The 22088-nt window shown below is 43.3% G+C and overlaps 2 protein-coding genes and 1 long non-coding RNA gene across 3 annotated transcripts in view; 1 reads left to right on the plus strand and 2 right to left on the minus strand.

Annotated features, from left to right (window-relative positions):
- Window positions 1-2604, minus strand: part of Rsbn1 (round spermatid basic protein 1) — a 52212-nt gene extending 49608 nt beyond the window's left edge. Inside the window, exon 1 of the mRNA XM_090334071.1 lies at window positions 1556-2604. Coding sequence (XP_090190197.1) covers window positions 1556-2279 — 724 coding nt within the window. The 5' untranslated portion in view covers window positions 2280-2604. The remainder of the gene's footprint in view (window positions 1-1555) is intronic.
- Window positions 2482-20163, plus strand: LOC150061164 (uncharacterized). The gene is made up of 3 exons (XR_016535894.1): window positions 2482-3250; window positions 5188-5233; window positions 19695-20163. It is a non-coding gene; the product is annotated as an uncharacterized LOC150061164 (long non-coding RNA).
- Window positions 6805-22088, minus strand: part of Ptpn22 (protein tyrosine phosphatase non-receptor type 22) — a gene marked incomplete at its 5' end in the record, with an annotated part of 48612 nt that continues 33328 nt past the window's right edge. The window contains 5 exons of the mRNA XM_090333645.1: window positions 6805-6966; window positions 12348-12425; window positions 17142-17172; window positions 19405-19514; window positions 19717-19797. Of these exons, the coding sequence (XP_090189771.1) occupies window positions 6902-6966; window positions 12348-12425; window positions 17142-17172; window positions 19405-19514; window positions 19717-19797 (365 nt within the window). The remainder of the gene's footprint in view (window positions 6967-12347; window positions 12426-17141; window positions 17173-19404; window positions 19515-19716; window positions 19798-22088) is intronic.

The following is a 22088-nucleotide window of genomic DNA, read 5'->3' on the forward strand; positions in this document are numbered from 1 at the left end:
GTCAGAGATCCTTGATTTCTACTCAGCTACTGCAATCTAGAAAAGGTAAGCAAAGGAGTGGAAAAAATGAGTATGGACTGAAAACAAATCATGTAGCTTGAGAAGAAGGTTGAATTTGAATTCAGGACTCTGCTTTGTATTCCTTACTATGCCAAGGATTCATCTGAAAATTTGTTCTCACTTTGTACTTGGTACTGTGACTTCATTTACACAACTCTTTTTACTATGTTGGGTCTTGTTCTTTTCTTCTACAAAACAAACTTAAACGATTGCTAGGATTCCCTCTAGCTCTGTATAGACACAAAGGACAGGGTAGATGATAGATGAAAATATCGCATCAGTGAGGGAAACTGGCCCTCCTGTTAGCTGTCCAGCTCTCCTGATGATGAGATGTGGATACCACGAAAGGATGACATAATTCTACAAGAAACACTGAATAATTATTTGCATCCAACCGAACTATTAGAACCAGCACATAAAAAATACTGGTTAGACCTAAAGATCAGAGACCAAGAAAGAATGTGGGCTCCCAAAACCTGAGATATAGATTGCCCCATTAATATATTAACATGTAATAGACACATAATATGTAATAAAAGTAGTAAGACCCACAAACAGCTTTAAAGTCTTGAGAAGATACAAGTTATACAAAATCATATAGAAAATATAAATAAATGCCACCAAAAAATATTCCTTTTTTTCTACAAATATAAATTCTTGGAAATAGAAAACTACCAATTTTGGCAAATCTAATTTCTCTAGAACACACATTTAATCAGTTAGTCTAACACTTTCTGGGTTAAGCCTTCTTGAGTATCATTGAGATTACACAGACTCTCAAACTGTGATAGCCTAAACCTAACTGGAATCCTTACTTCTACAACCTACCACACACTTCCTTCTTTTCACAGGCAATGCGTTGTTTCCTAGGAGAAATACCTTCCTAGTCCCTATTCTAAGAATCAAATGAGCCAATATAAAAAAAAAGTTAAACGATCTTTACCTCTAGATGAAAAAAAGAAACAGACGGGTAGCATTTGATATGTTTTGAAGCTTTCAGATATCTAAGGCAATCAGAGTTGTGTAACCTCTAAAAGAATTCAAACTTATTTTAAAGCCCTGGGTTTGGGTAGGAAAACCTAAATATTTCCAGGCAGGAAAGCAAGGAGAAGGGCTCTTCAGGGATGAGCCTTCCCTTCCGCGGCGCGGAAAGCCTGCTCATTTTGAAACCAAACGCAGCGAGTAGGCAAGCGGAGCGGGGTAACTGACAGCTCGGCCCTGAGTAGGTCAGGCGGGGTCTACAGTCGGAAGCCCCCGCTCCTGCTCCTCGGGCGAGTGGGAGGGGGCACAGAGCGCGGTGGGGACGGGGGGGTGGGTGGTGGGACTGCGCGGAGCGGGCAGCGGGGAGAGAGCCGTGTAGGAGGCGGGGGAAGAGAGGAGCCTGGTGCGGACCGAGCGCGGTGCGAGCCAGTCGGGGTCGAGATGTCGGGACCCAGCGCGCCCGGAACCCGGATCGTTCTCCCGCCCGCCTGTAGCCCGGGCCGCCCGCTCTCACCTCTCTTGGGGGCCTTGGCCAGGGGCACCCCGCCCGTTCTCTCGCCGTTTTCCTGCTTGTCCTTGTGCAGGAGATCGCCCGGGACGCAGGCGCCGGGGTCGCCCTCCGCGCCGCGGTGGTGATGGTGCCGGTGCCGCTCCTTGTGGCCCTTGAGCCGAGGCCCCGCCGCGCTCACCGTCAGCGGCGAGAAGGTGAAAAGGGCCGAGGGCCCTGGGCCCGGGAGCGCGGCCGCCACGGCGGGCCCCGCGGGGGCCAGCGACGGAGGAGGCGGTGGCGGCGGCGGCGGCGGCGGCAGGAGCAAAGGCTCCACCAGGCCCGGGCCAGGGGCGGCGGCGCCCGGCGGCGACGGCCCGGGGGGCCCGGGCGGCTGGCGGCTGCGACGCCGCCGGTGAGGGGGAAGCAGGGGGGCGTCCTGGCCCTGCCGCCCCCGCTTCTCCTGAGAGCCCCCGCTGCTCGCCCGGCGCTGCCGCTTCACACCCCGCGGCGAGGCCGCAGCGAGAGGCCTCTCCTTCCCCTCTTTGTCCGGCTCCTCCGGCGCCACCGCCGCCCGCACGACGCGCACCGCTCCGACCTGCGCAGCCATTTCGCCCACAAACACACATTTAAATGGCCCGACCGCCCCCCCGTCCGCGCACCGCGCAAGCGCCGCCCGCGCACGGCCCGCTGGGCTTTGCAGTTTCTCCCCCGCCCTCCACTTGGCGGTCCTCACTGCGGAGCAGAACATGCCGGCGGCAGTGGCACTGGCGGTGGTGGTGATGACGGTGGTGGCTGTGGCGGTGGTGGCGGCGGCGACGGAGAAAGTAGAGGCAGGGGTAGAGGCGGCGGAGGCGCCTCTCCCCGCAGTGGCCTCTCCCCGCCGAGGCCTTTCCGACCGCGCCGCTATTGTACTGCGCCCTGACTGCGCAGGGCCTCCTGGGAGTCGTAGTTCCGCCGCGACCCCAGCTACCTAAGTGCAGGAGCCGGCCCCCACGGCCGAGTCGCTATTGTACAGCGCCCAGGCCCCGGAGGGCCTCCTGGGAGTCGTAGTTCCGTCGCGGCTCGGCTCAGTGAGTGGAGGAGCCGGTCTCTCTGGCCGAGCCGCTATTGTACAGCGCCCTGGCCGCGCAGGGCCTCCTGGGAGTCGTAGTTCCGCAGCGGCCCGGCTCCGTGAGTGGAAAAGCCGGCGGGGAGCGTGCGCCGGGTTACGCTTCGGGGCTGCGACGCAACCGCCGCTGGCCCGCGAGTGGCGGCCAACCGTTCTAACGGCCCAGGCAGAATTAATGGCTTTCCGAGTCTCGCGGCGCGTTTACGTTACCCTTTTCCGGTGCCGATTCGTCATTCTGCCGGAGCAGGAGATCTCCATGGTGACTTAAATTTCCTATTCTTCGCGTTAGCTTTGTGAGGTCAAAGAACTCCAGCCTCGTTACTCTCCACCGAGGACGGTAAGGCGGTATTTCATGACGGGTAAAAACGACGGCAGTGTTACCGTCTTTGGAGATTGTGTCTGGGGCCAAGAGGGGGCGGGGACGGACGGTTTCCGGGCCGTTGCTGTGGTAACGGAGGGGCGTAACCAAGCCGGAGCGCGGGCCCGCGCGGAGGCACGGGTGGCCGGAAGCCGCAGACTCGGCGTCGCTCGGGCCTCGGCGTCGCTCGGGCCTCGGCGTCGCTCGGGCCTCGGTGCTGCGGTCACCTCGAGGTCCGGGAGGGAAGCCGCGGGTAAGTTCCCGGCCCAGATCTCACCTCTGGGGCTTAATCCGATCACCCGGGGATTCCCCACGGCATACTTCCTGGTCCAGGTCTCTGGGAATAATCGTGATTGATACGGTGGGAAAGAGGAAAACGGTGCTTGGTACCCCTCGTTAGACTTAAGCTAAATGAACTCTACTGCAGTGAAGTTGGTTCAAGAAGAATTTTAGTGTCCACCTGTTGGATGTACATTGTAATACAAGAGACACTTTTCCCTATCCTAAATAAAAGATGCAGAGACAGTAATACTTTTTAATTATAACTAAGATTGCATTCAATCTTACGGGGAAGTAAGGCGATCCTAGTGATGATAATGGTTCTACTAATTTCCTATGTAAAATTAAATTTGAAGATTTTTCTTAAGGCAAGTCCATGTACATATAGATGTTTAAAATAACAGAACGGGGCCGGGAGTGTGTCCTAGGGGTAGAGGGCTTGCCTAGCATGCACCAAGACCCGGGTTCAATTCCTCAGTACCACATACATAGAAAAAAGCCGGAAGTGGTGCTGAGGCTCAAGTGGTAGAGCTCTAGCCTTGAGAAAGTCCAAGGACAGTGCCCAGGCCCTGAGCTCAAGCCCAGGACTGGCAAATAATAATAATAATAATAATAATAATAACAGAACACGTTTGACTGTTTGCATGTGTTTATGTAGGATTGTGTGTGTGTGCCGATCCTTGAACTCAGGTCCTACATGCCATCCCTGAGCTGCTTTTCCCAACGCTAGCGCTCTACCTCTCGAACCACAGCGCCATTTCCAGCTTTTTCTGAGCAGTTTATTGAACATAACAGTCTCACAGACTTTCCTGTCTGGGCTGACTTCGAACTGCAATCCTCAGATCTCAGCCTCCTAAGTAGCTAGCCACCAGTTCCGGGCTAGGACATATCTGTGAACAAAACATTACCGAACACCTGTGGCTGACATCTGTAATCCTATGAGGATCATGGTTCAAAGCCAACACAAGAAAGTCTGTAATATTCATCTCCAGTTAACCAAAAAATTGACCAAAGTAGCCGGGCACAGTGGCTCACACCTGTAATCCTAGCTACTCAGGAGGCTAAGATCTGAGGATCAAGATTCAAAGCCAGCCTGGGCACAAAAGAACCTGAGACTCTTTATCTCCAGTTTACCTCTAGAAAACAAGGAGTGGGGCTTGGCTCAAGGGTAAGGTGGTAGCCTTGAGCTGAAGAGCTCAGGGACAGGACTCAGACCTAGTTCAAGCCCCGTGACCCACAAAAAATAAATAAAATGCTCAAAATGGAGCTGTGGCTCAAGTGAGTGGCTGTCCTAGTCTTGGCAAAAAAGCTCAAGCACCACATCCAGGCAAGCTCCAGGAGAGTCACCTCCCAGCACCATCCCACCCCCCAAAGAAGATACCAAAGGACAGCTGCTATTTCATTGTCTAGAACTGGTCATTGAATAACTCCTTATTTAGTTATGCAGTTGCACCTGTGATCAGTGGGTATATCCAAATAAAAATGATTGCTGTCATTTTCACATTTTATTCTCTTAAACAGCACTTTTTTTTTTCCACAACATTTGAGACATTTACTATATTTAGGCAAAAGTAAGGGTCAGTTATTGTTAAGCAGTAATTTTTTGCTTCAACCACAAGGTAAAATTTTTAAAGAATCTTCATACTATATTAAGACAATGTAGATATTTAACTAGGTTGTGTAATACTTTGCATAGTTTGAAATTTTATACCAATGCTGGCAGCATCAGTAACTTAGTCTCAGCTCTCTGGATGATGCAGCAGGAGGATCACTTGAGCCCAGGGGTTCAGTACCAGCATAGCAAAGTTCCATCTAAAAAATAATAATAAAATAAGAATAGCTGGGCTCTGGTGGCTCAGGCCTATAATCCTAGCAACTCAGGAAGCTGAGATCTTTTTTGTGTATGTGCAGGTCCTGTGGTCGTGGCTCTCTATCCCTGAACCTCTCTGTGCTCAAGGTTAGTGCTCTATTTGAGCCACAACACCACTTTCCAGCCTTTTCTGTTTATGTGATACTGAGGGGAATTGAACCTAGGACTTCATGCATGCTAGGCAAGCACTGTTAGTCACATCCCCAGCCCAAGGAGGCTGAGATCTGAGGATCACAGTTCAAAATCAAGCTGCCTCCCCCTCAAAAAAAAAAAAAAATCCACTTGTGAGACTCTTCTCCAATTAATCACTGAAAAACCACGAGTGGTACTATGGCTCAAAGTGATAGAGCACAACCCTGGAGCTGAAGAACTCAGAGACAGGACTCAGGCCCAGAGGTAAGCTCCACAACTGACAAAAAAAAATAGTAAGATAGGACCAAAAACATAGCCTAGTGGTAAGAGTGCTTGGATAATTTGCACGAATCTCTGGGTTCAAGTCCTTGGTACCATATAATATAAGAGTGGCAGAGTACTAGCCGTTAGCAAAAAGTGTCCAGGGAGAGTGCCCAGCCCCTGAGTTCAAGCCCCAGAACTGGCAAAAAAAAAAAAAAAAAAATTAAAAATATAAAAAAAGATACTTGTTTGTTAAAACATTTGAAATGAAGTAAAAATCAATGTTAATAAATTCTTTAATAAAATAAATAAATGAATAAATAAAAAAGGAGGAAGGAGAAGGAAGGAAAGAAAAAGAAAATATAGAAAATGAAATAGAATGACTTTCAAAATTTAAAATATTGCCGGGTGCTGGCTATAATCCTATCTACTCAAGAGGCTGAGATCTGAGGATTACAATTTGAAGTCAGCCCAAGCAAGAAATTCCATGAGACTTTAATCTCCAAAAAACTGCTCAAAAAAACCCTAGAAGCAGCACTGGCTCAAAATGCTATGAATACAAAAGCTAAGGGACAGCACACATTCCCTGAGTTTGAGCTCTATGACTGATGATGATGAGCTCTATGACTGATGATGATGATACCATTTTAAAAGTGTTTCTACCAAGTACCTGTGGCTCATGCCTGTAATCCTAGTTACTCAGGATCTAAAGATTATGGTTCAAAACCAGGCAAGTCTTTTCTCCCTTCTCCCCTTTTTACCCCATTTTCCCCTATTGCTCCCATCATCTTTTTCTTTTTCTTTTTTTTGGCTAGTCCTGGGCCTTGAACTCAGGGCCTGAGCGCTGTCCTTGGGCTTTCTCAAAGCTAGAGCTCTACCACTTGAGCCACAGCACTACTTCCGGCTTTTTCTATGTATGTGGTAACAAGGAATCAAACCCAGGTCTTCGTGCATGCTAGGCAAGCACTCTACCTTTAGGTCATGCTCCTGGCCCCAGTCCATGACCCTCTTATCTCCAATTAACCACCAAAAAGCTAAAGTGACTCTAGTAGAGCACCAGCCTTGAGCAAAAAAGCTCAGGGACAGCCCCTAGATCCTATGTTTAAGCCCCAGAACTGGCACTGAAGAAGTGTTCAAAATGGATCATTTTCTGCATAATTTCAAGTGACAAAACTTTTGGTAATAGTTTCTAACCCATTGAAAACAAAAAAGTTACATCTTTTCACATGTTTTTATGTTAAGAAATATTAATACATTAGCATAAATTGATATGAGCATAGAGAACTTATTTTAGAATCAGTATTCTGGCAATTTTATTTACAAATGCACTTGCAGTCTTTGTTCTTTAAATCCATATTTGTATTAAACATTCCAAGTTGATGGTGGGTTCCTTGGTCCTTTGGGTTTTGAGAAACGGTTTCCAAAACCTGGGAACAAAAATAAGCTTCAGTAAAAAGAGAAAAAAAAATTTTTTTTGCTAGTTGTGGGGCTTGAACTCAGGGCCTGAGCATGTCCTTGGGCTTTTCTCAAGGCTAGTACTCTGCCACTTGAGCCACAGCACCATTTCCAGCTTTTTTTATGTATGTGGTACCGAGGAGTGCATGCTAGGCAAGCACTCTTACCATTAGGCCAAACTCCTGGCCCCGAGAAAATTTTTAAATAGAAATGAATAGTAGGATTTTAGAGGATAATAATATATGGATTTTTAAAAGTTAGACACTATCTTTGATCAAGTTAATATAAAGACATAGTAATTAAAGTTTAATGATAACAATTTATTTGAGAGGGAGGACTATCATACATGCAGGGTAAAAGTATTCTACTGGGCCACACCTCAGCCCAAATGCTCTTATTTAAAATCTATAATGCACTTAATAATGGCAATATCTGAGATTTAATAATGGTAATAGCTGAGTGACAAGCCTTAATTATAATAGCCTTTGGTAACTTAGTACATATCATTTATACATCTTTCTTTTCCCTCACTGTCTAATCATCACAACTCTAAATTTTTTTGGCTTCACAAAACTAAACACTATTATTTGCAGATTATTGGAATAATGGTGTGTAATTTGTAGTCCCAGAAATCCCTGGATTTACTGAGACTGTGTTGGAAAAGCTTAGAAAAATAAAGCAATAAACAATTATAAAAAAAAAAAAACTAGTCAATTGGGGCTGGGAGTTTAGTCTACCAGTAGAGTGCTTGCCTATCATGCACGAAGACCCAGGTTCAATTCCTCAGCACTACATACATGGAAAAAGCCAAAATGATGCTGTGGCTCAAGTGGCAGAGTGCTAGCCTTGAGAAAAAAGCCCAAGGACAGTGCTCAGATCCTGAGTCAAACCCCAGGACTGGCAAAAAAAAAAAAAAAAACCCTAGTCAAATAATTATGTTTATCTTTCATCCCCAAATTCATCTCCCTTAACTCCTACAAAAAAGCAAAATGACCTAGGCCTAGCATTCAAGCCCGGTGACCAACAAAGAAAAATAAAAACAGAAACATGGTACAGTGCTTATCCAGCATGCAGGAAGCCCTGGGTTCAATTCCTTGGTACCACATACACAGAAAAAGCCAGAAGTAGTGCTATGGCTCAAGTGGTAGAGAGCTAGCCTTGAGAAAGCCCAAGGACAGTGCCCATGCCCAGAGTTCAAGCCCCACAACCAGCCAAAAACAAAAAAGCAAAATGAGGAAAATTTTTCACAAGAAATAATGAACTCTGTTTCAGGATACTTATAAAGATTTCTGGGTTGAGGACACTGATCTTTTTTTTTTTTATTCTTCCAGCAATATATGCCCCTCCCCCCCTTTGTAGTATATTTCCAACATAGCTTTCCATTGGTAATTACGGCTTTAGTAACTGTGAACTGAAAGATTTGGACAGAGAGCAAAAAGACACCCCTAAAACTTCTTTAGTTTCTTCATAATCTAGTAGCCAATCAAATGTTCCTTAAATCTCAACCTTCAAACCTATACCAGAAATGAAAAGTGTAGACCAGTAAGAAAGGAGAACAAAATAAAACAATAAAGAGGGCCAGGGATTGTAGCACAGTGGTCATACACTTGTGTAGCAAAGACATGATGAATTCAAACCACCCTAATATTGGAAGAAGGAGAAGGAAGGAAAAACATTTCAGGATATATAATTGCAGGCCACAGTCAAAAATCTTCTCATGCCAGGCACTGGTGGCTCATGCCTGTAATCCCAGCTACTCAGGAAGCTGAGATCTGAGGATCACAGTTCAAAGCCAACTCAGGTATTGCTAATTGACCACTAGAAAACTACAACTTAAAGTGGTAGAACACTAGCCTTGCGCAAAAAAAATTCAGAGACAGCACCTAGACCCTAAGTTCAAGCTCTGCCTCTCCCCACCCCCCAAAAAAAGTCTTCTAATTAGAATGGACGGCTGAGCTATGATCCACATGGCCTGAGCACAGAAATGAGGACAACACCTAACAGAGAACCTACACCCGCTCTCTTTCACTGGTCATTTTTCAAGAGATGCCTCTAGTTTTGCATGTCAATTCAGGGAAAATCTGAACCACAGAATAGGGATAGGACTGGTGGGGGATTGGGGGACGTAGATGAAGCAGAAAGGGAAATGAAGGGGCACAAATACGCCAGAATATTCACTGTACAGTTCTGGCAGAGGAAGTGGAAACATGAAGTGAGTTTGGGGGAAGGAGCAGATGGGAGGAAGAGAATAATGAAGCCATGACCAATGGAGAAGCATTGAGTGCTAGGATGGACAGGTTAAATTGTAACCCCTATACAACCTTTGGAAGTTTAGAAAATAATAATAATAAACTCTAAATTTTTTAACTTAAAAAAGAGCAATGTGCCTGGTGCAGTGGGTCATGCCTGTAATCCTAACTACTGAGGCTGAGATCTGAGGATTACAGTTCAAAACCAGCCCGGGCACTAAAGAACGTGAGACTCTTCTCTCCAATTAACCACAGAAAACTGGAAATGGGACTGTGGCTCAAGGAGTATGGTGGTAGCTTTGAGCTGAGGAGCTCAGGGACAGTGCGCAGGCCAAGAGCTCAAGTCCTACGACCAACCAAAAAAAAAAAAAGAGAGAGAGAGCAATGAAAATAAATATGAATAGACTATTCAAATCTTGTCATAATTGGGAAGAACCTGGAGGCAGCTCTGATATTCTAAGGTCAGGTCAGGTTACAGGTTGTTGTAGTAGCTAGACCATGAGTTATTCCAGTGGTATCACTGATTTAAAGTAATGAATAATACAGGAAACATTGTTGGTCCAGGCAAAGTTGGGAGATTTTTTTAATAGTTTCTGCAATATCTTAGATTAATGATTACTAAATATTAATTTCATAAAAATACACGTTTTTAATTATAACACTTGAAACCTTAGTATTAATCCAAACAAAGTTTTATGACTAAAGAAAGAGACAAAAGCTAGACACCAGTGGCTCACCTATGTAATCCTAGCTACTCAGGAAGCTAAGATCTGAGGATTGAGGTTCAAAACTAGCCCAGGCACGAAAGTCCACGAGACTCTTATCTCCAATTAACTACCAGAAAACCAGAAGTGGTGTGGCTCAAAGTCAGAGTGCTAGGCTTGAGCTGAAGAGCTCAGGGACTGCACCCAGACCAGAGTTCAAGCTCCACAACCAAAAGACAGAGTACAATTCTAGTTAAACAAGGATGATAGAGGTTGCTGCCTCTGCTTCCTCAGAAATAAAATTACATTGGAGCTGTAATACATGTCCTCCAGTCTCTCTGACAACTTAGTTCTTCCTAAATTTTCTTCAGGGGTGTCGGGAGCAAGAGTGGAATCAAACTGTACTTTGATTTGCATCAGATAATTGCTTGATTGTCTTATTGTTTTTTGGCCTTCTCCTGTTCAATTGATCTGAGATTTACCATATGAATGTAACCCCCAACAGTTCCCTGATTAACCATCTGGATGTAACACCTGGCAGTGCCCTGGTCTCAAGAAGGGATATAAACTTTGAGTTGAGAATAAATGGGGGCTGCAGTTTTTGCCTGGGCTGCAGACCTCCCGGACCCGATGTGTTTGTCTCTCTTCTAATTTTTCCAGTCCCTGCCCCCTATTTCAGGAACCCCAATTTGCTGCCGGTAGGCCCCGGCACAGGGGAGTAAGACCTGATTGATATTGTCACTTCCAGGCCAATGAGTAAACCAGAAGAGGAGGAAACAGAAGCCCCCATCCTACATGTCCTCCCTCTTCCTGCCACCTGCAGTCTGGATGTGTGACAGTCTAATTTTAACTATGCAAATAAGGGTGATACCAGGGTTGGAGGTGTAAATGTCAAAGAGCAAAAGCATTGAGTACCAAATTTGAGTCTTGCTCTCAGACCAAAAAGAAAATAAAAGCAGTACCTTCAAGTACTATTCCCAAAAGGACCAGAGATACCTGGGGTCTTCCAGACCTTTTTATTTATCTGCTTTTTGGCTTATAACAGTTTTTCTTGCCAGTCCTGGGGCTTGAACTCAGGACCTGGGTACTGTTCCTGAGCTGCTTTTGCTCAAGGCTAAGAATCTACCACTTGAGCCTCAGTGCCACTAAAGGCTTTATCTATGTATGTGGTCTGAGGAATCAAACCCAGGGCTTCATACGTGTAAGGCAAGCACTCTACCCCTAAGCAACATTCCTAGCCCTATGCTAAGAGGGCTAATTTCTAGTAGATCCTACATCGATTGTGTACTTCTTACAAATAATTATAGTATAAGCCAGGTGCAGTGGTCCATGCCTGTAATCTTAGCTACTCAGGAGACTGAGATCTGAGGATCAAGGTTCAAAGCCAACCTGAACACAAAAGGACCTGAGACTCTTAGCTCCAATTAACCTCTAGAAAACAAGAAATGGGGCTTGTCTCAAGGGTAGGGTGGTAGCCTTAGCAGAAGAATTCAGGGACAACGCCCAGGCCCAGGGGTAGGGCGGTAGCCTTGAACTGAAAAGTTCAGGGACAGCACCCAGGCCAAGCTCAAGCCCCATGACCCATCAAAAAAGAAATAATAGTATATTATTTTATATCATAGCTATCAGTAGAATAATGCAATGCTTAAAGTTATATAAAATTTAAATTATCATTTTGTTTATAAGTTTGCTGTAGATGGGATCAAATACCACAGCTTCTAAATTTCATCTGGTTAGTCATGTTTGTTTACATACCAGCATAATAATTTTGTCTCCTACCTTTATTTTTCATATGTGCTAGACAATTCAATTCTATTTCAGATATCAAGAAGTAGCTGAAGTTAAAAATTGAAAGATGGGGACTGGGAGTTTGGCCTAGTGGTAGAGCGCTTGCCTAGCATGCACAAAGACCAGGGTTCCATTCCTCAGTACCATATACATAGAAAAAAAGCCGAATTGATGCTGTGGCTCATGTCGTAGAGCACTAGCCTTAAGGTAGGCCCTGAGTCCAAGCCCCAGGACTGGCAAAATAATAATAATAATAATAATAATAATAATAAAGATGCTAGGCACAGTGGCTAACCCCTGTAATCCTAGCTACTCAGGAGACTGAGATCTGAGGATGTAGTTTGAAGCCAGCCTAGGCAGGAAAGTGTGTGAAACTCTTACCTCTAATTAACCACTAGAAAATCAGAAGAGCACTGGCCTTGAGTGGGAAAAGCTCAGGAGCAGCTAAACCCTGAGTTCAAATCCCACAACCAAAGCAAATAATACGATAAAAAGATAACTTGTTTGGAAAAAATTATACTGACTATGCATGCAGCTATAAATAATACTAAAGCTATATTTTTATGCTGTAAGTTATGCAATATTAAGAATTGCTATGAAATAAAGCCATACCAAAATTCAGAAAGGAACTAGAGTTTTTTGACTGAACAGATTCTGCTGGCTTGTTTGATGGGTTAGAATTAGAGATGCCTGTAATAAAAGAGAAAAAAATGTAAGGGAAAGAATGAGTACAGATTCAGATTACTGTTTATCAGATTGCATAATTATTTTTTTTTTGCCAGTCCTGGGCTTGGGCTCAGGGCCTGAGCACTGTCCTTGGACTTTCTCAAGGCTAGAGCTCTACCACTTGAGCCTCAGCACCACTTCCAGCTTTTTTCTATGTATGTGGTACCGAGGAATCGAACCCGGGTCTTCATGCATGCTAGGCAAGCACTTTAACCACTAGGCCAAACTCCCAGCCTCGATTGCATAATTATTGATACTAAACATTTTCTCCTAAGCAATTAGTACTCTCAAATATATCCGTACCAAATAAGAAAATATATTTGCTTACAAATGGGTTGACACTATAATCTCATTTGTGTTGTGTATGTGTTTTAAAAGATTTCTTGGGGGGGCCGGGGGTTTGGCCTAGTGGCAGAGTGCTTGCCTAGCATGCACAAAGACCCGGGTTCGATTCCTCGGTACCCCACATGCACAGCAAAAAGCCGGAAAGTGGTGCAGAGGCTCAAGTGGTAGAGTGCTAGCCTTGAGAAAGTCCAAGGACAGTACTCAAGCCCTGAGTTCATGGCCCAGGACTGGCAAAAAAAAAAAAAAAGATTTCTTGGAATAGGAGTGTGGCTTAGTGGTAGAGTTATTACCAGTATGCACAAAGCTCTGGGTTCAATTCCTCAGTACCATATAAACAGAAAATGCCAGAAGTGGTGCTGTGGTTCAAGTGGTACAATAGTAGCCTTAAACGAAAAGAAACTCAGGGATAGTGCCAAGGCACTGACTGGGATTTTTTTTTTTTTTTTTTTTTTTTTTTTTTTTTTGCCAGTTCTGGGGCTTTAACTCAGGGCCTGGGCACTGTCCTTGGGCTTTCTCAAGACTAGTGCCCTACCACTTGAGCCACAGCACCACTTCCAGCTTTTTCTGTGTATGTGGAACTGAAGTAGTGAAACCAGGACTTTGTGCATGCTAGATAAGCACTACCACTAGGCCACATTCCAGGCCCCAAAATCTTTCTTACATATAATCTGTTCCTGCTTCTGGGATCTATTCACATCCTAGCCACTTTTGTTTGCCTATTTTGAGACTTAATTGATCTCATTTGGCTTTTTGTTCTTTCTTTCTTTTTTTTGGGGGGGAGGGCTTGAACTTGGGCCTGGGACTGGGCCATCTTTAAAGCTGCTTTTGCCCAAAACCAGCACTCTACCACTTGAACCACAGTATCACTTCTGGCCTTTTTTTAGTAGTTTATTGGACATAAGCATCTCATGGAGGGCCAGGAGTTTGGCCTAGTGGTAGAGTGTTTGCCTAGCATGCACAAAGGCCTGGGTTCAATTCTGCAGTACCACATACATAGGAAAAAGCTTGAAGTGTGCTGTGGCTCAAGTGGTGGAGCCTTGCAAAAAAGTTCAGGGACAGTGCTCAAGCCCTGAGTTCAAGCCCCACACCTGGTTAAAAAAAAAAAAAAAAGGGAATCTCATGGACATTTTTCTGCTAGGGCTGGCCTCAAACCTTGATCCTTTGATCTCAACCTCTGGAGTAGCTAGGATGTCACTAGCATCCTGCTTGTTTGGCTTTTTCTCTCAAGGCTGTTGTTCTACTGCTTGAGCCATACCTCCACTTGTGAGAATCTCACAGACTCTATTTAAGCCTCTTGAATAGCTAGGGTTATAAGCATGAGCCACCAGTGATGGGCTCTAGCAACTTTTTTCCATCTATAAATGATTGTAATTTAGATCTATGGATTTTCAAAAGCATTTTGCTGTGCTACTTGGTTTGCTATTTTAGTTACTCATTTACAGGCTTTTTTTTTACCCAGTCCTAGGCCTTAGACTTAAGACCTGGGCACTGCCCTTGGGCCTTCTCAAAGCTAGCACCCTACCACTTGAACCACAGCACCAGTTCCTTCACTTTCTGTGTGTGTGGTACCGAGGAATCAAACCCAGGGCTTCATGCATGCTAGGCAAGCACTTTACCACTAGGCCACACTCCCAGCCCCTAGGCTTTAAAATGTATTGGTGGGGCAGTCTAGCACCATGGCTCATGCCTTTAATCCTTGAGCTGAAGAGCTCAGGGACAACACCCAAGCCCAGAGTTCAAGCCCCATGACCCACAAAAAAAAATAATAGATAGATAGATAGATAGATAGATAGATAGATAGACAGACAGACAGACAGACAGATAGATATAGAGATACTGGAAGGGGACCAGGAGGATGGGCTAATGGTAGAGTACCTGCCTAACATGCACATAGCGCATACCCTGAAAAAGCAGGAACTGGTGCTGTGGCTCAAGTGGTAGATTGCTAGTCTTGAGAAATCTCCAGGACAGTGTGCAGGCCCTGAGTTTAAGCTCCAGGGCTGGCAAAAAATAAAAATAAGGCCTGGAGTTTAGCGTAGTGGTAGAGTGCTTGCCTAGCATGTACGAGGACCCAGGTTCAATTCCTTGGTACCACATACATAGAAAAAAGCCAGAAGTGGTGCTAAGGCCCAAGTGGTAGAGCTCTAGCCTTGAGAAAGTCCAAAGAGAGTGCTCAGGCCCTGAGTTCATGGCCCAGGACTGGCAAAAAAAAATAGCCAGGAGTTTAGCCTAGTGTTAGAGTGCTTGCCTAGCTTGCACGAAGACCCGGGTTTGATTCCTCGGTACCACATACATAGAAAAAAAGCTGGAAATGGTGCTGAGGCTCAAGTGGTAGAGCTCTAGCCTTGAGAAAGTCCAAGGATAGTGCTCAGGCCCTGAGCTCAAGCCCAGGACTGGCAAAAAATAAAATAAAAATAAATTTAATTAAAATAAAATGTGTGAGAAGTAATGCACCTTGTATCTGGCAAATATAACTGTAACCACTTTTAATTACAATAAAAATTTAAAAACATAAAATATATTGGAGGATCTGAGAGAGAAAAAGGGAACAGAAGATACTGTACAAAAGGAAATTACCGGGGCTGGGAGTTTGGCCTAGTGGTAAGAATGCCTGCCTAGCATGCATGAAGACCCAGATTCGATTCCTCAGCACCCCACATACATAGAAAAGGCCACAAGTGGTGCTGTGGCTCAAGTGGTAGAGTGCTAGCCTTGAGAAAGCCCAAGGACAAAAAAAAAGAAATTATCCATCACCTGAGTCATGTAATTGAAATCCCCCCATGCATCACCTCTATAATAACAGGTAAATAAAATTATGTATGAACATATTTGTATGTTTGCCATCTGGGTGCCAGTGGCTCATGTCTCTAATCCTAGCTACTAAGGAGGCTGAGATCTGAGGCTCACCGCTTTCAAGCCAGCCCAAGGAAGTAAAGTATGTGAAACCTTAATCTCCAATTAACTACCAGATAACTGGAAGAGGTACTGTGGTTCAAGGTGGTAGAACACCAGCCTTGAGAGAAAAGACTCAAGGATAGTACCCAGACCCTGAGTTTAAACCCCATGACCCACTAAAATAAAATTAATACATAAATAAAATTATTTGTGCCAGGTGCTGGTCCTAGCTATTCAAGAAGCTGAGATCTGAGGATCACAGTTAAAAGCCTATCTGGGCACAAAAGTCCCTGAGCTGGGGAGCGAGGGGATGGGGAAGGGGGAATAAAAGGATCTGAGATTCTCCAATTAACCACCAAAAAATGGCACTGTAGCTCAAGTGATTAGTGCTAGCCTTGAGCTGAAGCACCCAGGTCCCAAGTTCAAGCCCCATGACCATATATATGCCTTCCCAGGATATATGTGTATATATGTTTCTGCCCCATTTTGAAAATAATCCTAAAAACTTGGTTCACATTTTACATACTTGACACACTTGCAATGAAAAGTATTTGCATGTTTGTATAGACTTTCTGACAAACAGCATTTAGGAAGGATAAATTATTTTCTTTTTTTACAGAAGGCAATGTGAATATATGTGTACACAATATTAGAACTCTAGAAGTTGCCCTTTGGCTCAAGGGGGAGGGTGGTATAGCGTTGAGCTGAAGAGCTTAGGGACAACATCCTGGCCCAGAGTTCAAGTCCCACAACCGACCCAAAAAATGAATGAATAAATACAAATTAAAAAATTATTAGAACTCTAGGAAGTACTTGAGAAACATCACTAGTTCCAGTTATATGCATGAAATGAGTATTGATTGAATACCTACTATGTGCCATGTCAATGGCTAAGCATTGAGGAGAGATGGGAATAGAAGTACCTGTGAAGATGAGGATGCCTGAACAACCTTTTTGTCTATTGGCTTCAATTTTTTGTGCTGCATACTCAATGTGCATTTTTTTGTGGATCATGGGGCTTGAACTCTAGGCCTGGGTGCTGTCCCTGAGCTCTTCAGCTCAAGGCTTACAAGCCCCACTTCCAGTTCTCTAGAGGTTAATTGAAGAGTCTCAGGTCCTTTTGTTCCCCCCAGCTGGCTTTGAACCTGGATCCTCAGATCCTTAGTAGCTACGATTACAGATATGAGCCACCGCACCCGGCTCCTCCTCCTCCTCCTCCTCCTCCTCCTCCTCCTCCTCCTCCTCCTCCCCCCATGTTAGCAAGGGGAAGCCCAGCAGAACAAAGGCCTGGGAGCTGTTCTGATTCTAAGACCCTATGGTGACTCTCTTTAGGCATGATATTACTATTTTTTTTTCCAAGAGTGGTTATAGAAAAAAATTGCATAATTGTAAAAGTGACATATACCCATACTCTTTAGAAATAAGTACAAAGAAACTTACTTTTTTTCATGTTTCGCAAAATTCTCAAACTCTACAAAGGGAAGAAAAAGCAAAGAATTGAGATTTTCCCTATAAATTTAAATTTTTTTAACCAAATAGAAATGAAGACTTAATTCAAAAGGATAAGTTTTCTTAAAATGGGCCATGAATGATGGAAACAATCCAGATGCCCTACTGCAGATAAATGGATACAAAAAATGTGGTGTATATATATCACAATGGAATTCTACATAGCCAACAGACAAGATAAAATAATGGCATTCACAGGGAAGTGGATGAATCTAGAGCGAATCATGTTGAGTGAGACAAGTCAAGACCAAAGGAACAAAAGGTGCATGGTATCCTTAATATGTGGCTATTAGATCCAAACAGTACAAGAGCGAGGACTCTATTTGCGTACCCAGTGCTATGGACATGGGATTGGAAATATAAACACAACTACATAGACATAAAAATGTATGACTATAGACATAATGTTCTATTACATAGATGAATATGTGTCTATGACGTACAAACCCTCAGCCTAATTTTACTTATGTTCTAAACTGTAAGTGCCAGTGATTATATATAAAGATTCCTTTCTTGAATACTTTTGAAATATGATGTAAAAATCAGTGTTAATAAATTCTTTTTTTTTTTTTTTTTTGTCAGTTCTGGGCTTGAGCTCAGGGCCTGAGCACTGTCCTTGGACTTTCTCAAGGCCAGAGCTCCACCACTTGAGCCACAGCACCACTTCCAGGTTTTTCTATGTATATGGTACTGAGGAATTGAATCTGGGGCTTTGTGCATGCTAGGCAAGCACTCTACCACTAGGCCAAACTCCCAGCCAATTATTTATAGTTTTAAAAATCTTTTTTTTTGTTTTTGTTTTTTTTTGTTGTTTGTTTTTTGTTGTTGTTGTTTTTTTTTTGCCAGTCCTGGGCTTGGGCTCAGGGCTTGAGCACTGTCCTTGGACTTTCTCAAGGCTAGCACTCTACCACTTGAGCCTCAGCACCATTTCCAGCTTTTTTCTATGTATGTGGTACCAAGGAATTGAACCCGGGTCTTCGTGCATGCTAGGCAAGCACTCTACGACTAGGCCAAACTCCCGGCCCCAGTTTTAAAAATCTTAATAAAATGTTTCTGTATTTGTTTTCCCTCTGTCAGTTTCTGATGGCCCCATAAATAACTAGTTTCCTGATTGTGCAAGTGTGTGTGTGCATGTGTACACATGCCTGCGTGCATGCTGGTACTCTGGCTTAAACCTAGGGCCTCATACTCTTACTTGGCCACAACTCTTCCACTTGTGGCTTTTTGCTGATTATTTGTAGGTAAGAGTCACACAGAGGGCTAGGAGTTTGACCTAGTGGTAGATTGCTTGCCAAGAAGACCAAGTTTGATTCCTCAATACCACATACATAGAAAAAGCCAGAAGTGGTGCTGACTCAAATGGTAGAGCTATATAATAGCCCTGAGAAAGCCCAAGGACAGTGCTCAGGCCTTGAGTTCAAGCCAGGACTGGCAAAAAAAAAAAAAAAAAAGAGTCAGATTTTTCTGTTAGACTAGCTTCAAACTTTGATCATCAGGGGCTTGGAATATAGCTAAGTGATAAGAGTGCTTGCCTAACATGCATGAAGCCTGGGTTTGATTCCTCCATACCACATAAATAGAAAAAGCCTTGGAGTTCAAGTGATAGACTGCTAGCCTTGAGCAAAAGAAGCTCTGAGATAGTGTCTGGGCCCTGAGTTCAAGCCCCAGGACTGGCTAATAGTAGTAATAAAAATAATAATAATAATAAACTTTGATCCTCACATCTCAGTCTCTTGAGTAGCTAGGATTACAAGTATGATTCACCATCACCAAGCTATTGGGCATTTTATAAACTGATAAATAAACATTAAGGAGAAATAAAATCATAATGTACTTTTTCATTTTTATTTCTTTCCAATAATTTTGATTTTTGTGAGATCAAAACTAAGTTTTAGTAAAGATACTTAATTTTTCAGGGCCAGGAGTTTGGTAGAGTGCTTGCTTGCCTAGCATGCAGGAAAACCCAGATTTGCTTCCTCAGTATGAGATGCATAGAAAAAGCAAGAAATGGTGCTCTGGCTCAAGTTGTAGAACTCTAGGCTTGAGAAAGCCCAAGAACAGTGTCAGGCCCTGAGTTCAAGCCCCAGAATTGGCAAAAAAAAAGGAAAATAAACTCCAAATTATCTGTTAATGCTGAAAACAGAAAGGTTCATTAAGGAAAACTTGGGGCAAGCTTTCTAAATCTCTATCTTACTTTACTCCGCGTGAAACTCTTTCCGGGAGTCTTCAGTGTTTGTTTTGGACATGTTGATTTCTCCATGTTCTCAGAACAATTAATAGCTTCCGTAGATTGGACCTGTATACCTGAAGAAGAAAAAAAAAGTTTTGTCACATAGTTTCTTAAACTTTGGGTTCCAATATAATGTTCCTATAATATATTATGGGTTTTTAAATCATATTTTATCATTTTTATTCTTTATACTTTTTTGTGTAGGTCTTACTTTACTGTTGATCTTATATGTTCTCATTTTATTTGATTTTTAGAGAGAAAGTAACTACCACTTACAGTCTTCATCAGCAAGAAAGAAGGACTCCAATGTTCTTTCTGGAAGGGGAGGTGGGGACGGAGACTGATCTCGACATAGATCTGTGGTCAGAGAAGTACACAGAAAGAAAAACCTTATAGCAATTAAAAGACATAAGTCAACTGTGTTCTTTACTTCGTCTATGGTGTATATATATATATATATGTGCACAGCTGAGGAAGGGTGAGAGAGGAAGGCACAGAAACCATGGAAACCCAGTAAAAGTCACAGCGGAAGGGCCTATCAGCTGCACAGGACATTGATGGAAGTGAACTAAGCAACTCTAGAGCAGTGATGGGAAGAAGAGAATGAGAGAAAGAGAACAGCTGAGACTAAGCAAAAAGAAATATACACATCACCTGATCTGGAAGAAATAGTTTTATTGTTAATGTTCAAAGAATTAAACTGTTTTCTTATGTAAACCTTGAGGTTTTTGTATTTTCCATTATTCATAAGCTTTGTAGACTAGAATGATTATGCTTATCATTGTGAATGCTAAAATGTGTTTGTGACTTTAGCTAAGTATAATTATGCCACACTACTACACATATATGTAGTTACTTAATTTCAATAAAGAAATCTTTGGGGGAAAAAAATGTCATGTCAAGTCCCTTTTGTATAGACTTTCAAATAAGCCAGTACTAACTTGAAAATAAAATTATCAAAATGGGGCTGGGAGTTTGGCCTAGTGGTAGAGTGCTTGCCTAGCATGCACGAACACCTGGGTTCAGTTCCTCAGTACCACGTACATAGAAAAAAAGCCAGAAGTGGTGCTGAGGCTCAATTGGTAGAGCTCTAGCCTTGAGAAAGTCCAAGAACAGTGCTTAGGCCCTGAGCTCAAGCCAGGACTGTCAAAAAAAAAAAAATTACCAAAATGACCAGAACCTCAAGAACTTTGTGCTGCTGCTGCTTTAGCAAGTGAGTTTGTCACAAACTTAGAATTTATGCCAGGTGTCAGTGCCTCACACCTATAATCCTAGCTACTCAGGAAGCTGAGTTCTGAAGATCCACAGTTCAAAAGTCTGAGAGACTTATTTCTCCTAATAATCACAGAAAAATCGGGAAGTGGTGCTGTAGCTCAAGAGGTAGAACAAAAGGAGCTTAAGGACAACACCCAGGCCCAGAGTTCAAGGCCTAGAATTGGCAACAAAAACAAGGAAAAAAATACTTGAGTTCACAGATGTATTCTTCTGAAGAAACTGAAAGTCTAATCAAGTTTGTAAATCAGAATACTCAGAGTCTCAGGTCCTTTTGTGCCTGGCTGGCTTTGAACCTTGATCATCAGATCTCAGTCTTCTGAGTAGCTAGGATTACAGGTGTGAGCCAACACACCCAGCTAAATTTTCTTGTTATGGAAAACTCCAAGGCCAGTCAAATTAGTATTATTATATCAATGTAATAATTCCTTAATATTACCTAGTATTTAGAGTATGTGTAGATTTTTCCAGTTGAAAAAAAGTCTTATGGTTTATTTAAATTTGGAGTCAAGTAAGGTCTACATTTTGTATTTTATGTTTCCTATATCTTGTAACTATAACGGTTCTTTTTATATTTCCTTATGCTTTTTACTTGTTCACAAGTCCTAAACACTGCTTACTATTCTAGATTTGACCAATTATATTCTTGTAACTTTATGATGCTAGAATAAGCCAAGGGTCGGGAGTTTGGCTTAGTGGTAGAGTGCTTGCTTAGCATGCACAAAGACCTGGGTTTGATTCCTCGGTACCACATACATAGAAAAAAGCTGGAAGTGGTGCTCAAGTGGTAGAGCTCTAACCTTGAGAAAGTCCAAGGACAGTGCTCAGGCCCTGAGCTAAAGTCCAGGACTAGCAAAAATAATAATAATAATAATAAGCCAAGCCAGGCGTGGTGGCTCATGCCTATAATCCTAACTACTCAAGAGACTGAGACCTGAGAGCCAAGGTTCAAAGCCAGCCCAGGCACTAAAGTCTGTGAGATTCTTATGTCCAATTAACCACTAGAAAACTGGAAGTGGCACTGAGGGTGAAGGGGTATGGCGGTAGCCTTGTGCTGAAGAGCTCAGGGACAACGCTCAAGCCCAGAGTCCAAGCCTCATGACCGACAAAAATAAATAAGCCAGGACCAGGAATTTGGCCTAGTGGTAGAGTGCTTGCCTAGCATGCACAAAGTCCACGGTTTGATTCCTCAGTACCACAATCATAGAAAAAGCCAGAAGGGGTGCTGTGGCTCAAGTGGTAGGGTCCTAGCCTTGTATTAGGTCTGTTGCCATTTTAAAATCAATTTGTTGGGTTTTTTTGCTGTTAATTTTTTGAGTTCTTTGAATTCTGGTAAATATCCAGGATATCATTTTCAGATGAGATCTTTGAAATGG

The sequence above is a fragment of the Megascapheus bottae genome, chromosome 6 (assembly GCF_031878675.1).
Source record: "Megascapheus bottae isolate mThoBot1 chromosome 6, mThoBot2.hap1, whole genome shotgun sequence".
NCBI classification, from domain to species: Eukaryota; Metazoa; Chordata; class Mammalia; order Rodentia; family Geomyidae; genus Megascapheus; species Megascapheus bottae.